The sequence below is a fragment of the Pelophylax lessonae genome, assembly GCF_965119305.1.
Source record: "Pelophylax lessonae genome assembly, chromosome: 3".
NCBI lineage: Eukaryota > Metazoa > Chordata > Amphibia > Anura > Ranidae > Pelophylax > Pelophylax lessonae.
This window is the reverse complement of record NC_138770.1, coordinates 668,037,605-668,061,553: the sequence shown is the minus strand read 5'-3', so window position 1 is coordinate 668,061,553 and position 23,949 is coordinate 668,037,605. Positions and strand designations below refer to the sequence as shown.

The following is a 23,949-nucleotide window of genomic DNA, read 5'->3' as shown; positions in this document are numbered from 1 at the left end:
AAAGCTTTTATTAGACAGCACATGTGGAGTTACTGGTCCTATCCTCTATCTAGTTCCTTTTTCCACCTTGGACACAAATTGTTGGATGTCACGGGCGAGCAGTTCAGGCTCCTCAAATGCAGGAAAGTGCCCCCCGCGGGGCATATAGTTGTAGGTAACAATGTTTTTGTGTCTTTCTTTGGCCCATACCTTGGGGGTGTGCCTCAGCTCACATGGGAAGGCGGCAATGCCAGTGGGAACATACACAGGGGTCCTGTAATACAAAGATATCAGTGTCACATGGTACCTGTACAAATTCATCATAATAAGAAAAAAAAAGGGGGTCTTAAAGCCCAATTGAATTTTCAGAGGTCTGACATGTGAAAGGGATGTCAGGTACCCCTTAAAAAAAACACATTTCCGTTTTATGGCATTTCTATTAAATCACCAGTAGATGGCAGCACAAAGTTCAACTGCAAGCAAGGCATGGGAGGAACTAAAAAGTTAGACCTTTTGTTCCTGGGGGGAACAGAATAGCAGTTGCTGTGTTGTGTCCACCAGACTAAAGGTCATCATACCTCATGTCATGTCATTGCAGAAACTTTTTTTTCAATAAAAATAATTCTGGTTTCACCCGGTCCGATCCCTTCGCACATTGGAATTATTGACCATACTTTCAGCATATGTGCAACACATGCCCCCTGCTGAGTCAGGACCCAAGCTCTCCAATCAGCAGAGTGCATTAGCTTTGCTGATTGCAGGGCTACTGGCTGGACTCAGAAAAGGACATATCTCTGCATAGAGACCACTGCTTCCACACAGAGCACAAGGGTCCTTCTCTGCATCATGCTGGCCAGGGGCAGGCCTTTTTACTGTAAAGAGAACAATCTGCTCACACTAGAATGCCGAGCAGGAAACCTGCGTTCTGTGCCAGTTTCTTGTATCACATTCAAATCGCACTGCCCCTGCGATCTGCAGTGGGTGTCCGTGCAAATTTAACAGCCCAAACGCAGGTCACAAACGCAGAGCATTTTCCTTTCACCGGATCACATGGTACAAAAGTGCCATGCGTTTTGATTGCAGTGCGCCTCCCACAGTACTGCATGCACTACTTTTGGTGTGGTGCAGTGCGATTTCAGCCTATTCTCACACAGCACCAAACTGCATGTGAATCGCACAGGAACATGCAGCGCATTCCTGTACGATTCATTAGCAGTTCCTAGTGTGAATGGGCCCTAAGACTTTGAACATATTTTGTTTTGGTGCACCTGATTAGTTGAATTAAACTGAGAGCTCAATTGGCTTTATTCTTCCCAAATACTAGTGATCGACCAATATCGTTTTTTCATTGCCGATACGGATACCAATATTTTGGCCAATGCATATCGGTATCGGCCGATATTGGCTGATATTTTTGTACATTTAAAATATTTTTTTTTTTTTTTGACAGGTACTTTTGTGGAGGGATCTGGGGGTCTAAAATACCCCAAACCCCTCCTCTGCACTTAACAGCATTCAAAACGCCAAGTTTGGCTGTTTTGAATGCTGTAATTTTTTTTAATCTGGCGCCAGACAGTACCCAGAAGTGATGTCACTCATGACATCACTTCCGGGTTTTTGCATGGAGACCCGATCAGAGCCGAATGCGGCTTTGATTGGGTCCTCGGCGGTGCAGGCTGGTTGCCCGGGTCTCCCGGTGGGACGGGAGACCCGGGCGAGCTGCGGAAGGCGGTGGGAAGTGGGGAAAGCGGCGAGAGTGGGGGACGTCCCCTCCTGCTTCTTGTAATGACAGCGGAGCGGCTTCTCAGCTGCATCAGTTGTCATTCAAAGACAGCCGACCGTCGGCTATGGACGCTGGTACCGGGGTGATGCTTCTAGCTGCAGGCATCACTCCGGTACAAGCACTTTCCGAAATATCGGCAATATCAGTAACCTCAGGGACCGATTCCGATATATCGGGAAAAGTGCATATCAGCCCCTGATATATCGGATTTGCCGATGATCGGTCGATCCCTAATCCATACCCATTCACTACTTAATGGCCCTGTAATCTATTTTTCTATAAATTGTTTCCCTGTTTTTTTGTCGTCTTGTAACATCCTATTGGCTATTGGCTTTTGGGTGATCTAAGAATCACATACCTTGTAGCTGGACTAGTCTGGAAGTCACGGGTGAAGTTTTCTTTGTAAAACCTCATGGAAGACGTGATGCAGCCTGAGACCCAATATATCATCACATTGGTGAGAAGGTCATCCAAAGAGTATTTCCTATAAAATAAACATTTATACATTATTTATCCTGAAGTTTATTTAATTGGAAATATAATGCATAAAGAGAGATTTCTATTTTTTGTTCTATAAAAAATGTAAACTTTTGTGATGTTATTGACCTGTCCAACCCGCCATCCTCCAATGCTTTATACTCCGAATTGGTCCAGGTGGAGAACTTTTCCAGGATATAGGCAGCCAGTCCAGCAGGGGAGTCATTCAAAGCAGAGCCTGGAGAAGGGCAGAACATTTACAAAACATTGGACAAATGTGAGAACCCGTGTGACCTGTCATGTCAATCAGAAGTAGTTTGAGTGCCTCCATGACCCATCGGGGGGAGATTTACTAAAACTAGTGCACTAATCAGCTGTGCATAGTAACCAATCAGCCTCTAAATTCAGCTTATTTAATCACTTTACCACCGGAGGATTTTGCTGTCTTACGTCTGGGCCACTTTTTGCGATTCGGCACTGTTGCGGACTTTAACTGACAATTGCGCGGTCGTGCGGTGCTGTACCCAAACGTAATTTACGTCCTTTTTTTCCCACAAACAGAGCTTTCTTTTGGTGGTATTTGATCACCTGTGCGATTTTTACTTTTTGCGCTATAAACAAAAAAAGAGCGTAAATTTTGAAAAAATAACAATATTTTTCAAATTTTTTTATATGAAATTCCCCCCAAAAAATTTAAAAATCAAAATTTTTTTAAATTTTTGGCCAATTTGTTTTCTGCTACCCATGTTTGGTAAAAAAAATTACAATAAGCGTATTTTGATTGGTTTGCGCAAAAGTTATTGCGTTTACTAACTAAGGGAAAGATTTCTGTCATTTTTGGTGTTTTTTTTTTAACGAGTAATGGCGGCGATCTGCGTTTTTTTTTTTGGCGGGACTGCGACATTGCGGCGGACAGATCGGACCCTTGACTGACATTTTTGACACTTTTGGGGGTACCAGTGACATTACTACAGTAATCAGTGCTATATATATGCACTGTTACTGTAAAAATGACACTGGCAGGGAAGGGGTTAATTTTATTGGAGAGGGAGGGGTTAATGTATGCCTGGTGCTTACTGACATGTGTGGGGAGAGGTGACTGAGTGACACAGGCACAGATCACATGTTCAGCTATGCTGAACCCTGCAATATGACCCTGCCTGTCACTTAGGAGATCCGCCCGCTCTGTTTACACAAGCGGGTGGATCTCCAGACTCGATTCCCCGACGATCGGGGAAGAGCGGCGGCGATCGCCGCTGCTCCTCCCCTGGCCCGACTCCCGCTGTGACTGAACACAGCGGGAGCGAGCCTGCGGCGGCGCGCGAGCGCCGCCCAGAAGGGGAGGAGTCCAGCGATGTAGGTCTACGTCGCTGGACGGAATCGAGCCACTTTGCCGCAGTACAGTCCCAGTGACTGGTCGGCAAGTGGTTAAATAAGCTATGACAAAAAAATCTAGAAGCTGATTGGTTACCATGCACACCTACACCAGATTCTGTGAGCACAAGTTCAGTAAATCTCCCCCAGGTCAACAAGGAGTAGCCTGACAATCTGCATGGCCCAGCACATTTATCATTAGTAATGTGAGGACCTGTGTGGCCCATCACATCAACTAGGATGACCTGGTGAGGACCTGTATGACCTGTCATGTCAACCAGAAGTAATGTAAAGCCTGAAATCATGTCAACTAGGAGTCATGTGAGAACCTATATGGATAATCATGTCAATCAGTAGTATGAGGATCTACAATACCTATCATGTCAACCAAAAATAGTGTGAGGATCTGTATAGCCTATCACATAAACCAGGAGTAGTGTGAGAACCTTACGAGCTCATTACGTCAACCAGTAATAATATAAGGCCTGTATGACCCTTCATGTCAACCAGGAGTAGTGTAAGAAACTTATGAGTCCATCACATCAACCAACAATAGTATGAGAACCTGTATGGCCCATCATGTCAACCAGAAGTAATGTGAGGCCTGTGTGGCCCTTCATGTCAACTAGGAGTCATATGAGGACCTCTATGGTCAAACATGTCAATCAGGAGTGGTATGAGAATCTGCATGAACCATCATGTCAACCAGGAGTAGTGTGAGGACCTGCATGACCCATCAAATCAACCAGGAGTAGTATAAGACCTGTATAAGCCTTCATATAACCTAGCAGTGATGTGAAGACCTTTATGACCCAACACATCAATCAGGAGGAGTGCGAGGACTTGTATGAATCATCATGTCAACCAGAAGTCATATGAGGATCTATATTGCCCATCATTTCAAACAGGATTCATGCAAGGATCTCTATGGCTCATCATGTCAATCAGGAGTCATGTGAGGACCTCTATGGCCAATCATGTCAACCAGGCTTATTGTGTCAACCAGGAGTAGTGTGAGGACCTGTATGACCCATCATGTCAACCAGGAGCAGTGTGAGCACCTGCATGACTCAATATATAAACCAGAAATTGTGTGAGGATCTCTATGGCCCATATTGTCAATCAGGAGTCGTGTGAGACCTCTGTAAACCCATGATGTCAACCAGGAATAGTGTGAGGCCTGTATGACCCATCATGTCAACCAGGAGGAGTGTGAGGCCTGTATGACCCATCATGTAAACTAGGAGCAGTGTGAAGACCTGTATGATTCAACACATAAATCAGGAGTAGTGTGAGGACCCGTATGAGCCCATCATGTCAACCAGCAATAGTGAGAGGACCTATATGGCCTATCACATCAATCAGGAGTAGTGTGAGAACCTTATGAACCCATCATGTCAACTAGGAATAGCGTGAGGACCTGTATGACTTATTATGTCAGCTACCCAACAGATCCACCAGGAGAAGTGTGAGGACCTGCATGATCCATCACATCATCCAATAGAAGTGTGAGGACCTGTATGAGCCCATCATTTCAAACTATGCATAGGATTAGTGATTGTTTCTTATCTATAAAAAAAACTGTTGTTCCCACCAACAGCCAATTTGGAAATAAATTGCACCTGTCTTGCTGATATAGGGCCAGTATTTCGGGGTGGTGATCAACCTGTTCCTGGGACACATTGCATAATCCTTACCTTTTACTTTGTACATATGTAATAATAGAAAGCTCTTTACCTACGGTATCAGGTTTGGTTGCCTGAATGTGGAGGTATCCCGACTCCCGTAGCAGGGAGTACACATTCTTCTCAAAGTATGGGTAGAGGCGCTTGACATCTTCTCTCGTCATGCCCACTAACCAAGGCAGGTAGCGCCCAAGAAGCAAAGAAATGATCAATCCTAACCCACCTTTATTAAGGAATACTACATTTAGGTGAAGTCCTTTGACTGACCTGAAAGACAAAGAAAAATACTTCAAACAGTCCCTATTCTATCACAGTTCAAATTTGCTAAGGATAATCTGAGGACATACTGAGAGTTATCGTGAACCAGATCAGATTTTACCCAGATGTTGGGGAAATATTTTTTTTTTACAGGGAACATAGTTCATCTGTCCGTCTACTGAACAACATCCATGGGAGTTGTTGCGGCGTTTGCTGAATCTAAAGGTAGTGAGGAAATGGAGGGGCAACACTGTATTTGGCCTCTCCAGTTTTTCTGTCTCTGTAACATGGCACCAGTTTGTTGAAATGGCACTAATGGTTCTCTTAGAATAGAGACACTGGCTCCGGTAAGGTTGCCTCACCCTAGGGATAAGCCATCACCCTGGTTTAATGCCTTCCTATCACTAATATTCAGGGGAGGGCTGGGCAGGGGGGGATTTGTCCCCTGGACCAGTAATGATAAGATAAGTTTGGCAGGAGTCCCTGAGTGGACTGCATGTCCTGCAGTCATTGACAGTTTGACACACACTGGACATTATCTAGTTACATGCTTTTTACCAGATCTGCAATCACAACATCTGCCAGAAGGAAGCCTTCCAGCACCATCTTCCTTTATGGCTTCTGTTTGTCACTCAGGCCAAAGATTCCAAGTCTTTCCCTGCTAAGATGACACCAGATTTGTGACATGACATTTTTAACATTTACTTCACTCTAGTAACATGGCTCTCAACCTATACAATGGGGAAGGGGGGGGGGGGTCAGGGCGCAAGATAATAAAATTTGTGCACTGGACCCCATGTAATCTATTAATTGATGTTGTTCCAGGTCTTTATTTAGGCTCCTTTGATCAAGATCTACCTATCTTTAGACTTTAGGCTGAGAATGTGTCTTTTATCTCACAAGTTGTAGAACTGTAACCAGGCTCTGATGATGCAAAACTATACATATAATCTCCAGATTTATATAAAAACGTAGATGAAGGGGAGTTTAATATCATATACGTTCTAGAGCTATAACCAGTCTCTGATGATAAAGAACTATGTCGCACCACTTCCTCAAACTAAATCTCTCTAAAACTGAGCTGGTAATATTCCCCCCTACCCATGCCCCTCCCCCCATGACTTTTCCATCAAAATTAGTTATGCAACCTGTAATGATGTCGTGCCCGGAGTACCCTAAAAGCTGTCGCGAGCAACCATCCTTGTCCCCACGGGCAGCCATCTTGTTCAGTGACACAGGCAGCATTCCAGTTTAAAGCGGAGTTCCGGGCACAGATGTCATTTTTTAATAAACATATCACCGGGACAGTCAGGGCTAGCACATTCCACAATGGCTAGCCTCTGATCTGTCCCGGTTCGCACTTACCTTTTAGAAGAAATACTTACTTATAAAATTTCTTCCACAGCGTTTCCATCTCTCTTGTGGGCAGCTGAAGCTGGCGCGGTCCTCTTCTGTGTCTTCTTCCGCGTCTTCTTGTCCCAGAATGCGCCGCACCGACCCCTCTCATCACTTCCGGCGCGGCGTCACATTCCTCCACAGCTTCTGGGCATGCCCAGAAGCTGTTTAGCAGTCGCCCGGAAATGACAAACGGGGCCGGTGCCGTCGCATTGATTCCTGGGAGCTGTGACGTTCAGCTCCCAGGAATCATAGCGAGGCAGGAAGTGACGGGGTGAGCCGCGGCTCCGAGGGAGGAAGTACTCTGAGGTGAGTATCTTTGATCTTCAATTGCAAGGTAAGTAAACAAAAAAGAAAAAAATAACTATCCAATTCCTTTTCAGGTGAGGCATACCTAGCGGAGGGGCACAAAAAAAATATCGTTTTTGTGCCCAGAGCTCCGCTTTAAGCTGTAGCAGCAGATGTGTACTCAGCAGAGATATTTCCTTCCCCCCTCTCTCTCTCACTCAAAGTAGCCCCCACCTTCCCTTTGGCATTAGATGCAAGGCCTCAAAAGAGTGCCTTATCGCAAAACACATCCTGGTTGGCAGGTTGTAAAGTCTTATCTGCCCTTCTAGCAGGAGTTGGGTCTCCGAGAACACCAGGGGGTATAAGCAGATGTCCAGTGAAGCTGCCTTGTAAATTCCCCAAGCCAAATTGTTAATTTACATCTCACAATCCATGCTCAAGTCATAACTGTTTACCTGAATATAACATATTAACAAAAAGTAGATATTTGAATGCCGCATAGCACGCTGATCGTGACGAGACCACACATGGTTACCCTGTAGTACAGGAAATTTAAACGATCCCTTCTGTGATAAAATATATTCATATTTGATATTGTTTGAAAGAAAATGACATGCTTAGTTATAAAATATATGTTTCAAGAATGTAACCCTTACATATGTCAAGATATTAAGAGTGGTATGACTCTGTCCACAAAGTACATTTGAAATAGTCATAAACCACAGGACAGCCCTTTTGCCACTCTGATTGTAATTGGTCAGGGGTGTCCGTCACCACCCCTTTTGAACTCAGAGAAAAAGACAGGAACTGATAGAGCAGTCAGTTCTCATCCTACCATCCAAGCCATAACATCGCTCAAGGGGAACCAATCATACCTGTTCAGCTTCTGAAACTAAGGTAATACCAGGACCGTTTTAATGCAAGTATTCTCATTCTTTCTAAATTGCTGTATTGTGTCTCTATTTCTTTGTAACCCATTTTTCTGTAAATATTTTTATTTGCACCAATTTTAACCTTTCTTATAATTAAACCTTATTTTGAAAAGTGTTAACTTTGTCTCTAAGCTCTTAAACGCAAACTGACCCAAAAGAACCTGTCTCCTGAAAGAGCGCTACTGTCTAGGATAAATCATCTGAACATTCTTGTCTGAGGTGACAGTGTGTGTTACAGATGGTTATCCTAAAGTCATAATTGATATTTCTAAAATTACGAGCGTCCGCTGGGCTCAAACGTAGCGGTGGTGGCAGAGAAAGGGTTAATGGTTTAATTAACCCGGTGACAATCGCTCTCAATCTGCTGGCATTCAGATTGTGGTCCAGCATGTTGGACAATCTGTGTGCCGGGTGCAGCTGAGAGCGGCATTGTTACGCAAGTGACGGCAGGGTGTGAGATTGTTTGGTCTTTGGTCACGAGGTGGATGAGAAGGGCAGGGGTCTGATACCCGCCACCGTCACACAACCATCAATCCCTCCCCTCAAGCCAGGGTACTAGGTGTAATCCTAGACTCTGACCTGCTGTCCTTTCAGCTCCAAATCCAATCATTGTCAAAAACTTGTAGACTTCACCTCCGTAACATCTCTAAAACTCGCCCCTTTTTAACAACTGAAACCACCAAGCTACTTATTCTGTCCCTTGTTATTTTTCGCCTCGACTATTGCAACTCCCTTCTCATAGGCCTACCACTTCATAGGCTATCCCCTCTTCAGTCTGTCATGAACGCTGCTGCCAGGCTTGTTCACCTTATCAACCGCTCAGTGTCTGCCTCCCCTCTCTGCCAATCCCTACACTGGCTCCCGATTGCCCAGCGAATTAAATTCAAAATACTAACCATAACATACAAAGCCATTCACAACTCTGCCCCGAGCTACATCACCAATCTTGTCTCCAAATATTACCCAGACTATCCTCTCCGCTCCTCTCAAGACCTCCTACTCTCAAGCTCCCTTGTCTCCTCCCATGCTCGTCTCCAGGATTTCTCCAGGGCCTCTCCCATCCTCTGGAATGTTCTACCTCAACCTGTACGGCTATCTCCTTCTCTAGCTGCTTTCAGGCGATCCCTGAAAACTCATCTTTTCAGGGAAGCCTATCTCTAATCTTCCATCAGCTGGTTCCCTACTGTTACAATCTCTTGTAACACCTGCCCCACCCCATTAGATTGTAAGCTTTTCTGAGCAGGGCCCTCTTAATCCTCTTGTATTTTATTGTATTGTAACTGTACTGTCTCCCTTTTATATTGTAAAGCGCTGCGTAAACTGCTGGCACTATATTAATCCCAAATAATAATAATAACTATAAAACATATCATCTCCAGATTTCAAATATATAAGAACCGCGATGAAGGAAAGCTTTATATCTCACAAGCCCAAGAACTATACCCAGGCTCTGATAATGAAGAACTATAGAACAAATAATCTCCAGGTTTATATAGGAACCAAAGTGAAGGAGAACTTTATTACACAAGTTCTAGTGGTACAGTAAGGTTCTGATGGTGATAAAGAACTTTATAATGTGAAAGTTTTGGATCCATATTTGGGCTCAGAGTTGCTGTAAATTCTAAATCCAAATCAGGCTGAAGAAAGGTCTACATATCTCACAAGCTCCAGATTTACCACCAAGCTGTGGTGAAGCATGAAATCTTCTAGAGAGTCAAAGGGGTATTAATATACTAAAGTAAAATAGGATGTGCACTTTGCAAAGTGTAATTGCACTCTGCAAGAGCAGCTGCTCCAGAGCTTAGTAAATGAGGGGGAACCCTGCTAACTTCCATCATCCAATCACGTGAAAGCAAAAATGCATTTTGTTTTATTTTCCTTGCATGTGATTGGGTACTTTTTGCAAAGTGAAGCTTTACCTCATTTACCAAACTCTGGAGCAGCTGCACTTGCAGGGTGCAACTGCACTTTGCAAAGTGCACATGCTATTTTACTTTAGTAAATCAACCCATATGACTCTCTAGAAGATTTCATGCTTCACCACAGCTTGGTGGTAAATCTGGAGCTTGCGAGAAATGTAAAGGCAAGGCCTTTAGTAAATCAACCTCAGTTACACATAATGAAAATATCTTACAATGTTTTGGATCAATGACCATTTAGGTCCAAGAAGTAGTCACGTTTTCAACAATCACAATCTTTTTTTGTTTTGGAATTGTTCTCTCAGTTAATTTTTGTTATATTACTTTTGTTGTCAGGAGCTGAAAGCCATTCACATTTTGCTTATGTTCATTTTGATCGGTCAATTGATAAAATTCAAAACTATTCTTCCTGTGGCATCACAGCAGTGGCGGCTGGGGCTCCATGGGACAGGGGGACGGCCAATCGGGAAACAGGTCTCAGGACCCGCTTTCCTTTAATTATAGCTACAAATGCAATGTGTGCTTACTCTGGTTTCATCTGGGACATGTTGGTGGTGATGAGGCTTCCCCAGTCTCCTCCTTGCAGATAGAACTCGCTAAATCCCAGTCTCAGCATCAGCTTGTAGAAGATTCGTGCAGCAGCAATGGCGTTAAAACCTGCACAGGTAAATTAGAGATATAAAATAGTGCTTTCTGGCAACTAAAACAGTGTAAGCAGAACCCCCAATCATGGGTGTCCGCATGGGGGGGGCAAGACGAGGCAAGTGCCCCCCCGGAATCTCAACTTCCCCTTCAAAGATGTTGTTAAGCCACTTTATACTATCCTGTCAGGTCTGTTTAATAATCCTGTGTGCCCGTGCCCCTGTGTCTGTGTTTAAAAAAAAAAAAAATGTTCTTTACCAGTTTTCAGAGCGCCGAGCGCCGCACACGTGACCTGCCAGCTCTCTCCTCTCCCTGTCTGACAACTGCCTGCAGCTGGTGGGGCCAAGGATTTCCCACTGACATCAGTTGGGAGGGGAGGAGGAGAGGCTGAGAGGAGGAGAGACGCGGCAGGTCACGTGAGCGATGATCAGCACTCTGAAAACTGGTAAAGAGTGGCTTATTTTTCCTCTTTAAAAATAAATATTTGCGAGTCATGGCTTGGGCGGTGACTGACACCAGCAGCCGCGCAGACCACTGTCCTCAGCCCCAGGCTCCGGTGCTATCATTCCAGGAGAGGGGGAGCCCGGGGCAAGGAAATTGAGGAGATTTGTGGCACCGTGCACAGAGGCATGGCACGTGACGTTACGCCTGCATGGACCCAAATCAGAGAGGGTCAGCTTTGCTTTTGCATCAGGTTTCTCAAACCTTTGAATGCCCACGCTTTATGTAATAATGACTAAGCCCCTCCCCTTCGTGACATTATCAAAAAGGGGTGGAGCATGGCTGAACTTAAAATGATGCCCCCCCCCCCCTGGAAAAAGTTCTACGGATACCCATGCCCCCAAATCACCCTCCACCATTTTATTTAGGAACAAAACTGCACAGATATGATATATCTAGACGGGTCCACCACTTCAATCTACAATTCCTGATAATACCTCATCTTTGCCCAGAGAAGGAACTCACCCTTCTTATGTGGTGCCTCTGAAAAGCCATATCCAGGAATAGAAGGACAGATGACCTCAAAAGTAAAGCTGGGGTCCAGGCCATACTTCCCCGGCTCGGTCAGAAGTGGAATAATCCGATAGAATTCATAAAATGAACCAGGCCAGCCGTGAACCATCAGTAAAGGGATGGCTTTCTGTCCAGCGGGAAGGTTTGGAGGCTTGGCATGGACAAAATGAACGTTCAGTCCTACAGGGGACATAAAACTGCATGAAACAGAGGCGCAACCAGGGAATAGAAGCAAATACTGGAGAATGAAGTTCCTCTTAGCGTAGGCTTGGCCCATTTCTACACTTTATCATCTGTGTAAATTGTTATTTTCAGTATAATATTTATTTTCAAAAGCCATGAGTAAAAAAGGCCACTCTGAGCTCCATCATGTCATTTACAGCCTAGGCATGGTCTATGGCTACCAGGAGCGTTGTGGGTGTTTTAAATCATTAGAGTCTATTGTTTTCATTCAACAGTTAGAAACCCTAGTTCTATACTGTTTCTAACATTTATTTTTTGCTATATACCAAATAAATTCCCCTTTGGGCACTTTTATGTGTTATCTTTTTCTAGTGACCCCATTGCTCTTCCATTTATAACACACAAAAAGTTGAGGACTTCATATTTTCAGATGTGTCTCTACATTTCTTTATCTTCACAACAGAGGACATGTCCTCCAAAAATAATAATAATGAGAAGAAGAATGCACCTTCAATGTTGGTGGTGTAGTGGGGGTATCTGTTGATGATTTCCACCTGTTTGCCCCAATCAAATGTGTTCCTCCAGTATGAGACCACCTTCTTCAATGTTACGCTATTCACCCCATAATGGAACTGGGAGTCCTCCAGAGGGGAGGAGTAGCGGGTGCGGTCCAGGCGAGCATGAAAGGTCTGGAATAAGAAAAGAACAAATACTGATTATTTCACCAAATCCAATTTTATTTTTTTAGTTAACTTGTGATCGGTCTCACCTTCCTAATATTCTCCAGACTGATTCTGAACTCCACACTTACTCCCCAGCCCTATAATACTCAGATTTCATTTTATGATCCGCTCCTCAGACACTTCAGTTTTGAGCCTCTATGTTGTGCTTTTCCACACAAATTCTTCTCCAGAACTCATGCATTGTGAATTGCAATACACCTCCTCCAAGGTAGAAAACCACATGCACACACCCAGGGCTAGGACAAGGGGTGGGCAGGAGGGGAAGCTGCCCTAGGCAGGGTGGTATCATATGAGGTGGGGGAAGGCACCGCAAGGAGACGGACGGGGGAGAGGATTTGAATTGGGAGGAGGAATTTGAGAGGCAGCAGTGGAAATGAATTGCTCTAGGAGGGGAAATTTGTTGGGGGGTTGGGGGCTAGGAGTGGTGATTCAGGGGGATTTGTGTTAGGAGGGGAATAGGAGAAGAGAATTTGTGTTAGAAGGGGATCTGGGTGGTTTGTGCTAGAAGAGGTGATATGGTAAAGGGTTGATGGGATTTGTGCTAGGAATTTTTTTTTTTTTGGGGGGGGGGGGGGGATTTGTGCTAGTAGGGATGATGGGGGGTCTTTGTACTAGGAGGGGGGATGTGATGTGCTAGAAGAGGTAATATGGTAGAGGGTTGATGGAATTTGTGCTAGGAGATTTTTTAATTTACTTTTTGGGAGGAGTTTGTGCTAGTAGGCATGATTATGGTTGTATGTACTAGTAGGGGGGGAAATGTTAGAGGGGGCAGGAGATTTGTGCTAGGGGGAATATTTCCTTTTTTCGGGGGAGGGGGGTTGTGCTAGTATGGATGATTGGGGTTGTTTTGCACTAGGAGGGGGTATGTTCTAGAAGAGGTGATATGGTAGAGGGAGGAGGGGATTTGTGCTAGGAGGAGAATGTTTTTTTGGGGGGGGGGGGGCGGACGGGGACGGGAGATTTGTGCTAGGAGGAGAATCTTTTTTTTGGGAGGGGTTGTGCTAGTAGGCATGATTAGGGTTGTATGTACTAGTAGGGGGGGAAATGTTAGAGGGGGCAGGAGATTTGTGCTAGAGGGAATATTTCCTTTTTTCGGGGGGAGGGGGGTTGTGCTAGTATGGATGATTGGGGTTGTTTTGCACTAGGAGGGGGGTATGTTCTAGAAGAGGTGATATGGTAGAGGGAGGAGGGGATTTGTGCTAGGAGGAGAATGTTTTTTTTGGGGGGGCCGGACGGGGACGGGAGATTTGTGCTAATATGGATGATTGGGGGTGTTTGTAATAGGAGGGGTGATGGGGGTGGAAGGTTTGTGCTTATAGGGGTGATTTTTTTGGGGGGAGAGCATTTCTGCTGGGGGATTTGGGGGATGGAGGTGACAAAGATTTGTGCTGGATTGGGGGATTTCAGCAGGAGGGCGGATTTGTACAGAGATTTGGGAGAATTTATGCTTAGGAGGTAATAATGCAAGTAAGTGCCCATTTTTTTTTTGGGGGGGGGGGGATTTTTGCTGACACATAATGCTCATACATCTTGGGGGGGGGGGGGGGGCAGTTTGGCATGTTGGTCCTGGGCTCTTGGTGACCTTGTCCCAGCACTGCAAACACCCACACTATGCACTCACTGGATTTCAGTGACCCTCTTATGTTAATAAATTGGTCCACAAAAGTATGAATAAAGCTATCCTTCCGGGCAGCTTTCCAGGTCCTCCAAGCAATGGTTCCCTTTAGGTTTCTATTCCCCTCATTTACTCATTGTCCATATCAAAACAATACGCAACAGAAGAAGAAATCACCAGCTAGCTGCTATAACCCTGATATCATATTTTACTATTGTTGATTCGGCATTTGCTAAAAGCGATCCCAGCGGCGTATTTGCCACTGGATCACTTTTAGAGGGCCCCCCGCCGCCGCTTACCGATCCTTTACAGGTTTACCGGTGCTGTTGGTAAACCCAGAAGTGATCCGATCCATGGGATGGATAGGCAGGAAGTCGAATGAGGGCAAGATGGCCCCCACTCGGGTCTATGCCCTTGGAGGACCGGAGCGACTTCTGATGTCACTTCCAGTTCTCAGGCTTAAAGACATGATTTCCTATTTTTTCTTTTTTTTAAAGCCCAAGCTCCGAAACGCGTTACGTCATCACAAGCTGACGAGCAGCTTACCGCCGTCCTTGGTCTGATCCTGCTCCCCCATTGGACTCCATCCAGGCGGCGTCATCTCCCGGCTGCTGGTCCGGCTGATAGGAGGACGCTCCATGCCACATAGGGGTAGAGAAGCTATCAGGAGAAGCCTGAATCTAACTTTAATGTAAGTGTGCTATGTTCTTTGTGCAAATAAACCTTGATTGTTACTGAGTGGCGCCTGTCCTCTCTTGTTCTTCCGGGTTCCTGGCTACCCAGAATGCCGATCACAATCTCGCGCATGCTCTGTAGATTGCGATCGGCAATCAGAGTAGCGGCTGGGGCCGTTCCCATTGCATCCTTGGATTGATGACGCTCATCTCCCAGGACGCAATGTAAAGGAGGAAGTGACGTCGGCGGCCGTGTCCACACAAGGAGGAAGAGGAAGGAAGGTACCTTTATTTTAATTAAAAACAAGGTAAGTGAAAAAAAAAAAAATATTAACTATCCAATTCTTTTTCAGGTTTTTTTTATGCTAACTGATGCTGCAAAAAATTTTTTAGGGTGGAACTCCGCTTTAAGGAGATAATTTTTTTTTTTTAAAAAAGCCCAAGCTTCAAAAACATTTTTTTTTTTTTCTTTTTGAAGGTGAATGAGAGATCTGGGGTCCTTTAATCCCAGATCCCTCAATAAAGAGGACATGTCATGCTTATTTCTATTACAAGGAATGTTTACAAGGATGTTTACATTCCTTGTAATAGAAATAAAAGTGACAAACAAAAAGAAAAAAAAAAGGGACAGCGTAAAAATAAAAAATAATAGGTCCAAAAAAAAGAATAAAAATTTAAAGTGCCCCATCCCTTCATTCTAGCTCGTAGAAGCGTACGCATACGTAAGTCACGCCCGCATATGTAAAACGGAACGGTGTTCACCGCGATCGTTAGATCACGGCCTGATATAAATTATTGCAATGATCGCCATTTTATTCTCTAGGGTCTCTGCTAAAATATATATATATATAATGTTTTCGGGGTTCTAAGTAACTTTCTAGCAAAAAAAACGAATTAAAACTTGTAAACAAAAGTTTCAGAAAAGGCTTGGTCAGCAAGTAGTTAAAACATCATCCCAAGTTGACCCCTTGCCGACCGTAGGACTTCCATAGACGTCATCGGTTTGCAGTGGTTTTACCAGGATAATGCCTGCACCTGCAAGCATCATTGGGCCCAAGAAAATGGTTGCCCAGGGTTCAAATAATGTTAAAGACAGCTCTGTATCTAGCTAATGAGGGCTAGTAATACATCTTATCATCAGTGGCATCGGGAGCGGGCTCTGACCGGGGCATTAGTTGATTAGATTTATGTCATTTTTATTTATTTATTTATTTTTTACTAGTAATGGCGGCGATCTGCGATTTTTAGCGGGACTGCGACATTGCGGCGGACAGATCGGACCCATAAATGACATTTTTTACACTTTTGGGGGGACCAGTGACATTACTACAGTGATCAGTGCTAAAAATATGCACTGTTTCTGTACTAATGACACTGGCAGGGAAGGGGTTAAAACCAGGGGCGATCAAAGGGTTAAATGTGTCCCTAGGGGGTGCTTTCTAACTGTGTGGGGGATGGGCTTGCTGCATAAACACAGAGACCTGTGTTCCTAAATAAGAGGAACACAGGAATCCCTGTATTCATTACTGACAGAACAGTGGACTGCTGTGTTTACAACTAGGTACCGCCGCTCTGTCCCCACGGGGAGCGATCACGAGTGCCCAGGGACTAATGCGGTCACCGGACCCGCTGATTAGCTTCCCCTGTGGCGAATGGGCACGTGCGCACCCCCGCTAGCGGTCCCGTGAAGTGACGTACATCGTTTCGTAAGACAGAGTCGACCTGCCGCTGTAAAACTACGGCGGCTGGTCAGCAAGCGGTTAACTGACAATTGCACGGTCGTGCGACGCTGTACCCAAATAAAATGAATGTCCCTTTTTTCCCATAAATAGAGCTTTCTTTTGGTGGTATTTGATCACCTCTGCAGTTTTTATTTTTTGCCCTATAAACAAAAAAAAGACCAACAATTTAAAAAAAAAAAAAAACAATATTTTTTTACTTTCTGCTATTAAACATATCCAATGAAAATTAAAAAGAATAAATTCTTCAGCAATTTAGGCCAATATGTATTCTGCTCCATGTTTTTGGCACCAAAAAAAAAAAAAATCCCAATTAGCGCATATTTGCACTTATTTAGGGCGTCTATAAACTATGGAATATTTTTTATTTAAATTTTTTTACTAGTAATGGCGGCGATCAGCGACTTATTGTGGCGGACAAATTGGACACTAACTGACACTTTTTGGGGACCAGTGACACTAATACAGTAATCAGTGCTAAAAGTTTACAGTGTCCCTGTACTAACGACACTGGCAGGGAAGAGGTTAACATCACAGGTGATCAAAGGGTTAAATGTGAGCCTAACAAGTGTTTTACTAAAATGTGGGAGTGTTTTTTTAACCACTTAAGCCCCGGAAGATTTTACCCCCTTCCTGACCAGGGCCTATTTTGCGATTCTGCACTGCGTGATTTTAACGAACAATTGCGCGGTCGTGCGACGCTGTACCTAAACTAATTTGACGTCCTTTTTTTCCCACAAACAGAGCTTTCTTTTGGTGGTATTTGATCACCTGTGTGAATTTTTGATCATGCGCTATAAACAAAAAAAGAGCGACAATTTTGCAAAAATAACAATATTTTTCTCATTTTTTTATATGAAATTACCAAAAAAAATTAAAAATCAAAATTTTTTAACATTTTCGGCCAATTTGTTTTATGCTACCTATGTTCGGTAAAAAAAAAAAAAAAATCGCAAAAAGCGTATTTTGATTGGTTTGCGCAAAAGTTATCGCGTTTACTAACAAAGGGAAAGATTTTTGTCATTTTTGTTGTTTTTTTTTTAACGCGTAATGGCGGCGATCTGCAATTTTTTTTTGCGGTACTGCGACATTGCTGCGGACAGATCGGACCCATGACTGACATTTTTGACACTTTTGGGGTTACCAGTGTCATTACTACAGTAATCAGTGCTATACATATGCACTGTTACTGTAAAATTACACTGGCAGTGAAGGGGTTAACTTTTTTTGAGAGGGAGGGGTTATGTGTGTCCCTAGGGGCGTGATTCTAACTGCGATTGGCTGTGGCTTGAGGTGTAGGAACAGTGATCAACGGTCCTACATAGTAGAACCGTATGATCACCATTCCTACACAGGGGAGAATGACGGGCGGCTTGTTTACATCAGCCGCCTGCCTTTCTCCCTCTGCACTGACGATCGGCGAGTGACCGCGCGGGAGCTCCCTAGACCCTCACAGGCTTGCAACGTAGATCTACGTCACTTTGCCTGTGAGGGACTGACTGCTGACGTAAACAGTCGTGCGGCGGTCGGCAAGCGGTTAATCTTTAAATTTTTTTTTCATTAAACTTTATTTTTCATCACATACAGTATGTGACACTTTTTCTGGAAACAGGTTCTCTTTAACCACTTCAGCACTGAAAAGTTTACCCCCCTTCATGGCCAGGCCATTTTTTTCGATACGGCACTGCGTTATTTTAACTGACATTTGCACCGTCTTGTGACGCTGCACCCAAATAAAATTGATGACTTTTTTTCCCCCACAAATAGGGGTTCCATTTTGTTACCTTTATAACGTCTTCGGATGCCTCCACCTGGAATGAACTGATTCTGGTATCCTCCATTTTGGTGGGTTTTTCTCCGTGTCCCCACCATCCATCCCCCATTTCTATAGTCTTCCTTTGACGTCCACATAATAGCCAGCAAAGTGCGGCACCACCGATCCCAACTGGAACCAGTGCGCTGTACGGCCAGTGCTCATTAAAGGCCGACCTATAAAGAAACAGACTAAATTTCAACATTAACCACTATAAAAGGAGAAATGGACCATTTAGAGCAGGGGTAAGGAACCTTTTTTCTGCCGAGGGCCATTTGGGTATTTTTAAAATCATTCGGTGGCCGTACAAAATTATCAACTTAAAAATGTGCCTGTTATATTTGGTCAAACATTTAATTAACTCACCCCTAATGTGATGGCTGGAACTGCTTCTCTTTGGCGAGGTGTGTGATGTTAGCTGGTATTGATGATGTTGCTACTGGCAACTGGTTTTCCAGGTTTGCCCCCCTTAATGCAGAGTGATTAGTGCCCCCATCAATGCAGAGTGATTAGTGCCCCACTTAATGCAGAGTTATTAGTGCCCCCTATCAATGCAGAGTGATTAGAGCCCCCATCAATGCAGAGTGATTAGTGCCCCCATCAATGCAGAGTGATTAGTGCCCCCATCAATGCAGAGTGATTAGTGCCCCAATCAATGCACAGTGATTAGTGCCCCAATCAATGCACAGTGATTAGTGCCAAAATCAATGCAGAGTGATTAGTGCCCCAATCAATGCAGAGTGATTAGTGCCCCCCAATCAATGCAGAGTGATTAGTGCCCCCCATCAATGCAGACTGATTAGTGCCCCCCATCAATGCAGAGTGATTAGTGTCCCAATCTATGCAGAGTGATAAGTGCCCCAATCAATGCAAAGTGATTAGTGCCACAATCAATGCAAAGTGATTAGTGCCCCAATCAATGCAGAGTGATTAGTGCCCCAATCAATGCAGAGTGATTAGTGCCCCCCTTAATGCAGAGTGATTAGTGCCCCCATCAATGCAGAGTGATTAGTGCCCCCCATCAATGAAGAGTGATTAGTGCCCCCCATCAATGCAGAGTGATTAGTGCCCCAATCATTGCAGAGTGATTAGTGCCCCCCATCAATGCAGAGTGATTAGTGCCCCCCATCAATGCAGAGTGATTAGTGCCCCCCATCAATGCAGAGTGATTAGTGCCCCCCAATCAATGCAGAGTGATTAGTGCCCCCCAATCAATGCAGAGTGATTAGTGCCCCCCATCAATGCAGAGTGATTAGTGCCCCCCATCAATGCAGAGTGATTAGTGTCCCAATCTATGCAGAGTGATAAGTGCCCCAATCAATGCAAAGTGATTAGTGCCCCAATCAATGCAAAGTGATTAGTGCCCCAATCAATGCAGAGTGATTAGTGCCCCCCTTAATGCAGAGTGATTAGTGCCCCCCATCAATGCAGAGTGATTAGTGCCCCAATCATTGCAGAGTGATTAGTGCCCCCCATCAATGCAGAGTGATTAGTGCCCCCCATCAATGCAGAGTGATTAGTGCCCCAATCATTGCAGAGTGATTAGTGCCCCCCATCAATGCAGAGTGATTAGTGCCCCCCATCAATGCAGAGTGATTAGTGCCCCCCATCAATGCAGAGTGATTAGTGCCCCAATCATTGCAGAGTGATTAGTGCCCCCCATCAATGCAGAGTGATTAGTGCCCCCCATCAATGCAGAGTGATTAGTGCCCCCCATCAATGCAGAGTGATTAGTGCCCCCCATCAATGCAGAGCACATGGGGATTAGAGCGCCCCTGATTACACACAGAGCAGGGTTCTTCTGCATACCCAGCTCGGGCGCTCTCATACGAAGTCACGCCTCCTGGGCCGACTCCTATGATAGACGTCACCACTGTGCTGTCTATCATAGGTAGGAGGCGTGACTTCGTATGACAACGGCCACGCCAGGTAAGCAGAGGAACCCGCTCTGTGTGTAATCAGGAGGCGCTCCCCTCCCCTTCCCCTCCGGAGGCAGCCCAATGGCAGGGCCAGATCAGATGGCTTCAGGGGCCGCATAAGGCCCGCGGGCCGTAGGTTCCCCACCCCTGATTTAGAGGGACATGTAGAATAGGTTTGATGTACAAGGTTTGGTGGATTTTAAGATTAACCGCTTGCCGACCACACGCCGCCTTTTTACTGTGGCAGTGTGGCTCTTCCAGGCAAGCCGATGTAGGTCTACAATCGGTCGCTTGGAGGCAACCAGGGGGCGAGTGCAGCGGGGAAGTCGATGCAGTGGGCAGGCTGTTGTAAACACAGCTGACCGTTCTTCTCCCTGGAATGATCATAGAGCCCCTGTGATCCTTCTATATAGGATCACATGTCTCTATGGTCATTTCACAAGCCACGCCCCCCACAGTTAGAATCACTCCCCTAGGCTCACATTTAACCCCTTGATCACCCTCAATGTTAACCCCTTCCCTGCCAGTGTCATTATTACAGTAACAGTGCATTTTTTTTAGCACTGATTACCGTAGTGATGTCACTGGTCCCCCCAAAAGTGTCAAAAATGTCAGTCAGGGGTCCGATCTGTCCGTCGCAATCCCGCAAAAAATCGCAGATCGCCGCCATTACTAGTAAAAAAAAAAACAATAAAAATGACATAAATCTTTCCTGTAGTTTGTAGACGCGATAACTTTTGAGCAAACCAATTAAAATACGCTTATTGAGATTTTTTTTACCAAAAATATGTAGCAGAAAACAAATTGGCCTAAAATGTTAAAACATTTTGATTTTTACTTTTTTTTTTGGGAATGTCATATAGCAGAATGTGAAAAATATTGGTTTTTTTTCAGAATTGTCGCTCTTTTTTTGTTTATAGCGCAAAAAATAAAAACCGCACAGGTGATCAAATACCACCAAAAGAAAGCTCTATTTGTGGGAAAAAAAGGACGTAAATTTCATTTGGATACAGCATTCCATGATCGCACAATTGTCAGTTAAAGTCATGCAGTGCCAAGTTGAAAAAAGTGGCCTGGTCATTAAGGGGGCAAATCCTTCCGGTCTTAAAGTGGTTAATAAATCTTTATTGGATATTATTGGATGTGAGAAGTTATAAGAAAAAGCCAGTGTTTAGGGGGCTCAACAATCCCTCTTCATCAGGGCTTAAATATTAACAGTAAATTGGGTGAATACTCAACTACATATTGTAAAGTAAAGGGATAAAGTGGTGCTAATTTGGCTTGCAGGTCTACCTGCTTGACAGGCAATTCGAACGACCACCACTTTATTCACCCTGTTTATTGCCAGCATTCAGGCCCTAATGAAAAAGTCGCAAGAAAAAGCCAATATGTTAAAGGGGCTCAACACTCACCGGGTCCCGTGCTAAGTGGCTGTCCTGCTGCACTACGAACACAGGAGGCCCCCCTTCATAGATTGCTGTGCATTTTTTCAATTAATGCAAAGCATTCTCTGATTGGATGAGGTAGAGAGTGTCACCACATCAACTCTCCTTCTTGTTTAATTACACAACACTCTGCAAGCATTTAGGGAATGAAAAGCGATCTAAAAAAATTGTTCCTGTGCCAAGCTGGAAGCTAGTGGGGACCATTGGAGTCACTGTCCTGCTGCATTGCGAACACAGGAGGTCACCATTCAGAGATTGCTGTGCATTTTTTTTCAATGAATGCAAAGCATTCTCTGATTGGATGAGAGAGCCTGATGTCTGCGACGGACTCGGGACACCCTGACTGGGTATTTCCGCCAAGAAGCTGCTTTCTAAGCTCTGGACACGAGATCCGTGAATCTGGCTATAGTTACCCCAAGAACTAAGCAGTACCAGTTTTGGAGTAAACCAGAATAAGAACTGTTTATTCAAACACAGGCACAAAGAGATATACACTGTGGGACAACCCCCTTAGCAGCCAATCCACATACACATATACATCCCACAATAGGTTGATCTTAAGGCAGACAGAAATAATAGAACAATGGGATACAGGCACTTAACAATAACAAACCCCACCCCACCTCACTATCTAGCAAGGGTCTATGAGGCACTCCTACAATATTCTTGCAATCTGAAAAGTCAAATTGTTTATCTTCCTATATTTCTTGAGTGATATGGTTTAGAAATATTATTGTCCCAAGTAAAAGGGGCCTTTCACTCTTTCAACACAAACCAGGCATATAGAACCCAGGATAACCGGGGTAACATGAAATGCTGAGTCCGGTGTGGTTGTACAGCGAGTCTGATTAGTGCAGACCCCGATTGGGGTTCTTGGTCACCCTGTGCCCCTAATAGACACAGGGTGACTTACACATAAGAGGGGCCGGAGTTTCCCAACCTCTCTAATGCCTCGTTTCCACTGAGTGGTACGGTACGGTTCGGTTCAGTACGGTACGGTTCGGAACGGTACACATTGCGTTTCCACTGCCAATAGTACCCTTTCATGATAGGCGTGGTGTAGCAGGAAAGCTGTGATAGACGATTCTCTGTCAACCAATCAAAGTTCTGCAAAGTGTAGCTCCACCCTGTTGGTACGGTACTAATGTGCTTGGTACCCCAACGAAAGGGTACCAAAAAAGTGGTACGGTACGGTTCGGAATTAGGGTACCATTCATAATGGAAACGGCATAAATAGCGTACCGTACCGAACCGAACCGTACCAGAAAGCTCAGTGGAAACGAGCCATAAGGTAATCTGGGTTCCACAAGCCCCCCAACCAAAGTGACTCACGTCACAATGTCACCACCCCAACTCTCCTTCTCGTTTTAATTACACAACACTCTGCAAGCATTTAGGGAATGCAAAGCGATCCAAAAAATGTGTCCTGTGCCAAGCTGAAAGCTAGAGAGGACCATTGGAGTCCCAGTGCCTACTGCAGTGATTTCCAGCTTCTAAAGCAGCCATTCTCAACCAGGGTTTTGTAGAACCCCAGTGTTCCTCCAAAGGTTGCTAGGGGTTCCTTGGGCAATGATAAAATTCTACCTCTTAGATAAATAAACACTGAAACCAATGATTGTTTTAGCTATCTGTAAGGGGAAGGGGTGGTCTTCCAACTGACCAACAAGCTAATGGACCAGGAACTGTAGATGTTGTAATTATTAGCAGGGGTTCCCTGATACAAGAAAGCTTTTCAAGGGGTTCCTCAATGGTAAAAAGGTTTAAAAAGGGCTGTTCTAGAGGAATCCTACATGTATAGTTTATGCATGGTTACATGAGTCAAAGCTGGAACAATGTAACAGTGTAATAATATTCATACCTGGGATTCAGCTTTAATGGTTATTTTAATAAATAGATAACTGGATTATTTTCTCCTAAATTTCAGGCTGGAATTCAGTTTGACGGAAGATATAGGAATATTTAACCGCTTGCCGACTATTTACTGCGGCGATCAGCCCCTCACAGGCAAAGCGACGTAGTACTACATCGCTAGCCTGTGAGGCTCTAGGGAGCGAGCGCGCGCCGCCGGAGGC

At 44.6% G+C, this 23,949-nt stretch overlaps 1 protein-coding gene across 1 annotated transcript in view; it reads right to left on the bottom strand.

Moving 5' to 3' along the window:
- The window catches only part of LOC309551364 (epoxide hydrolase 1-like), a 26,075-nt gene continuing 2,126 nt past the window's right edge, over positions 1–23,949 (bottom strand). The window contains exons 2-9 of the mRNA XM_082251931.1: positions 18,485–18,689; positions 12,438–12,618; positions 11,699–11,926; positions 10,618–10,747; positions 5,351–5,565; positions 2,369–2,477; positions 2,121–2,246; positions 1–253 (exon numbers count right to left, since the gene is read on the bottom strand). Of these exons, the coding sequence (XP_082108057.1) occupies positions 46–253; positions 2,121–2,246; positions 2,369–2,477; positions 5,351–5,565; positions 10,618–10,747; positions 11,699–11,926; positions 12,438–12,618; positions 18,485–18,689 (1,402 nt within the window). The 3' untranslated portion in view covers positions 1–45. The remainder of the gene's footprint in view (positions 254–2,120; positions 2,247–2,368; positions 2,478–5,350; positions 5,566–10,617; positions 10,748–11,698; positions 11,927–12,437; positions 12,619–18,484; positions 18,690–23,949) is intronic.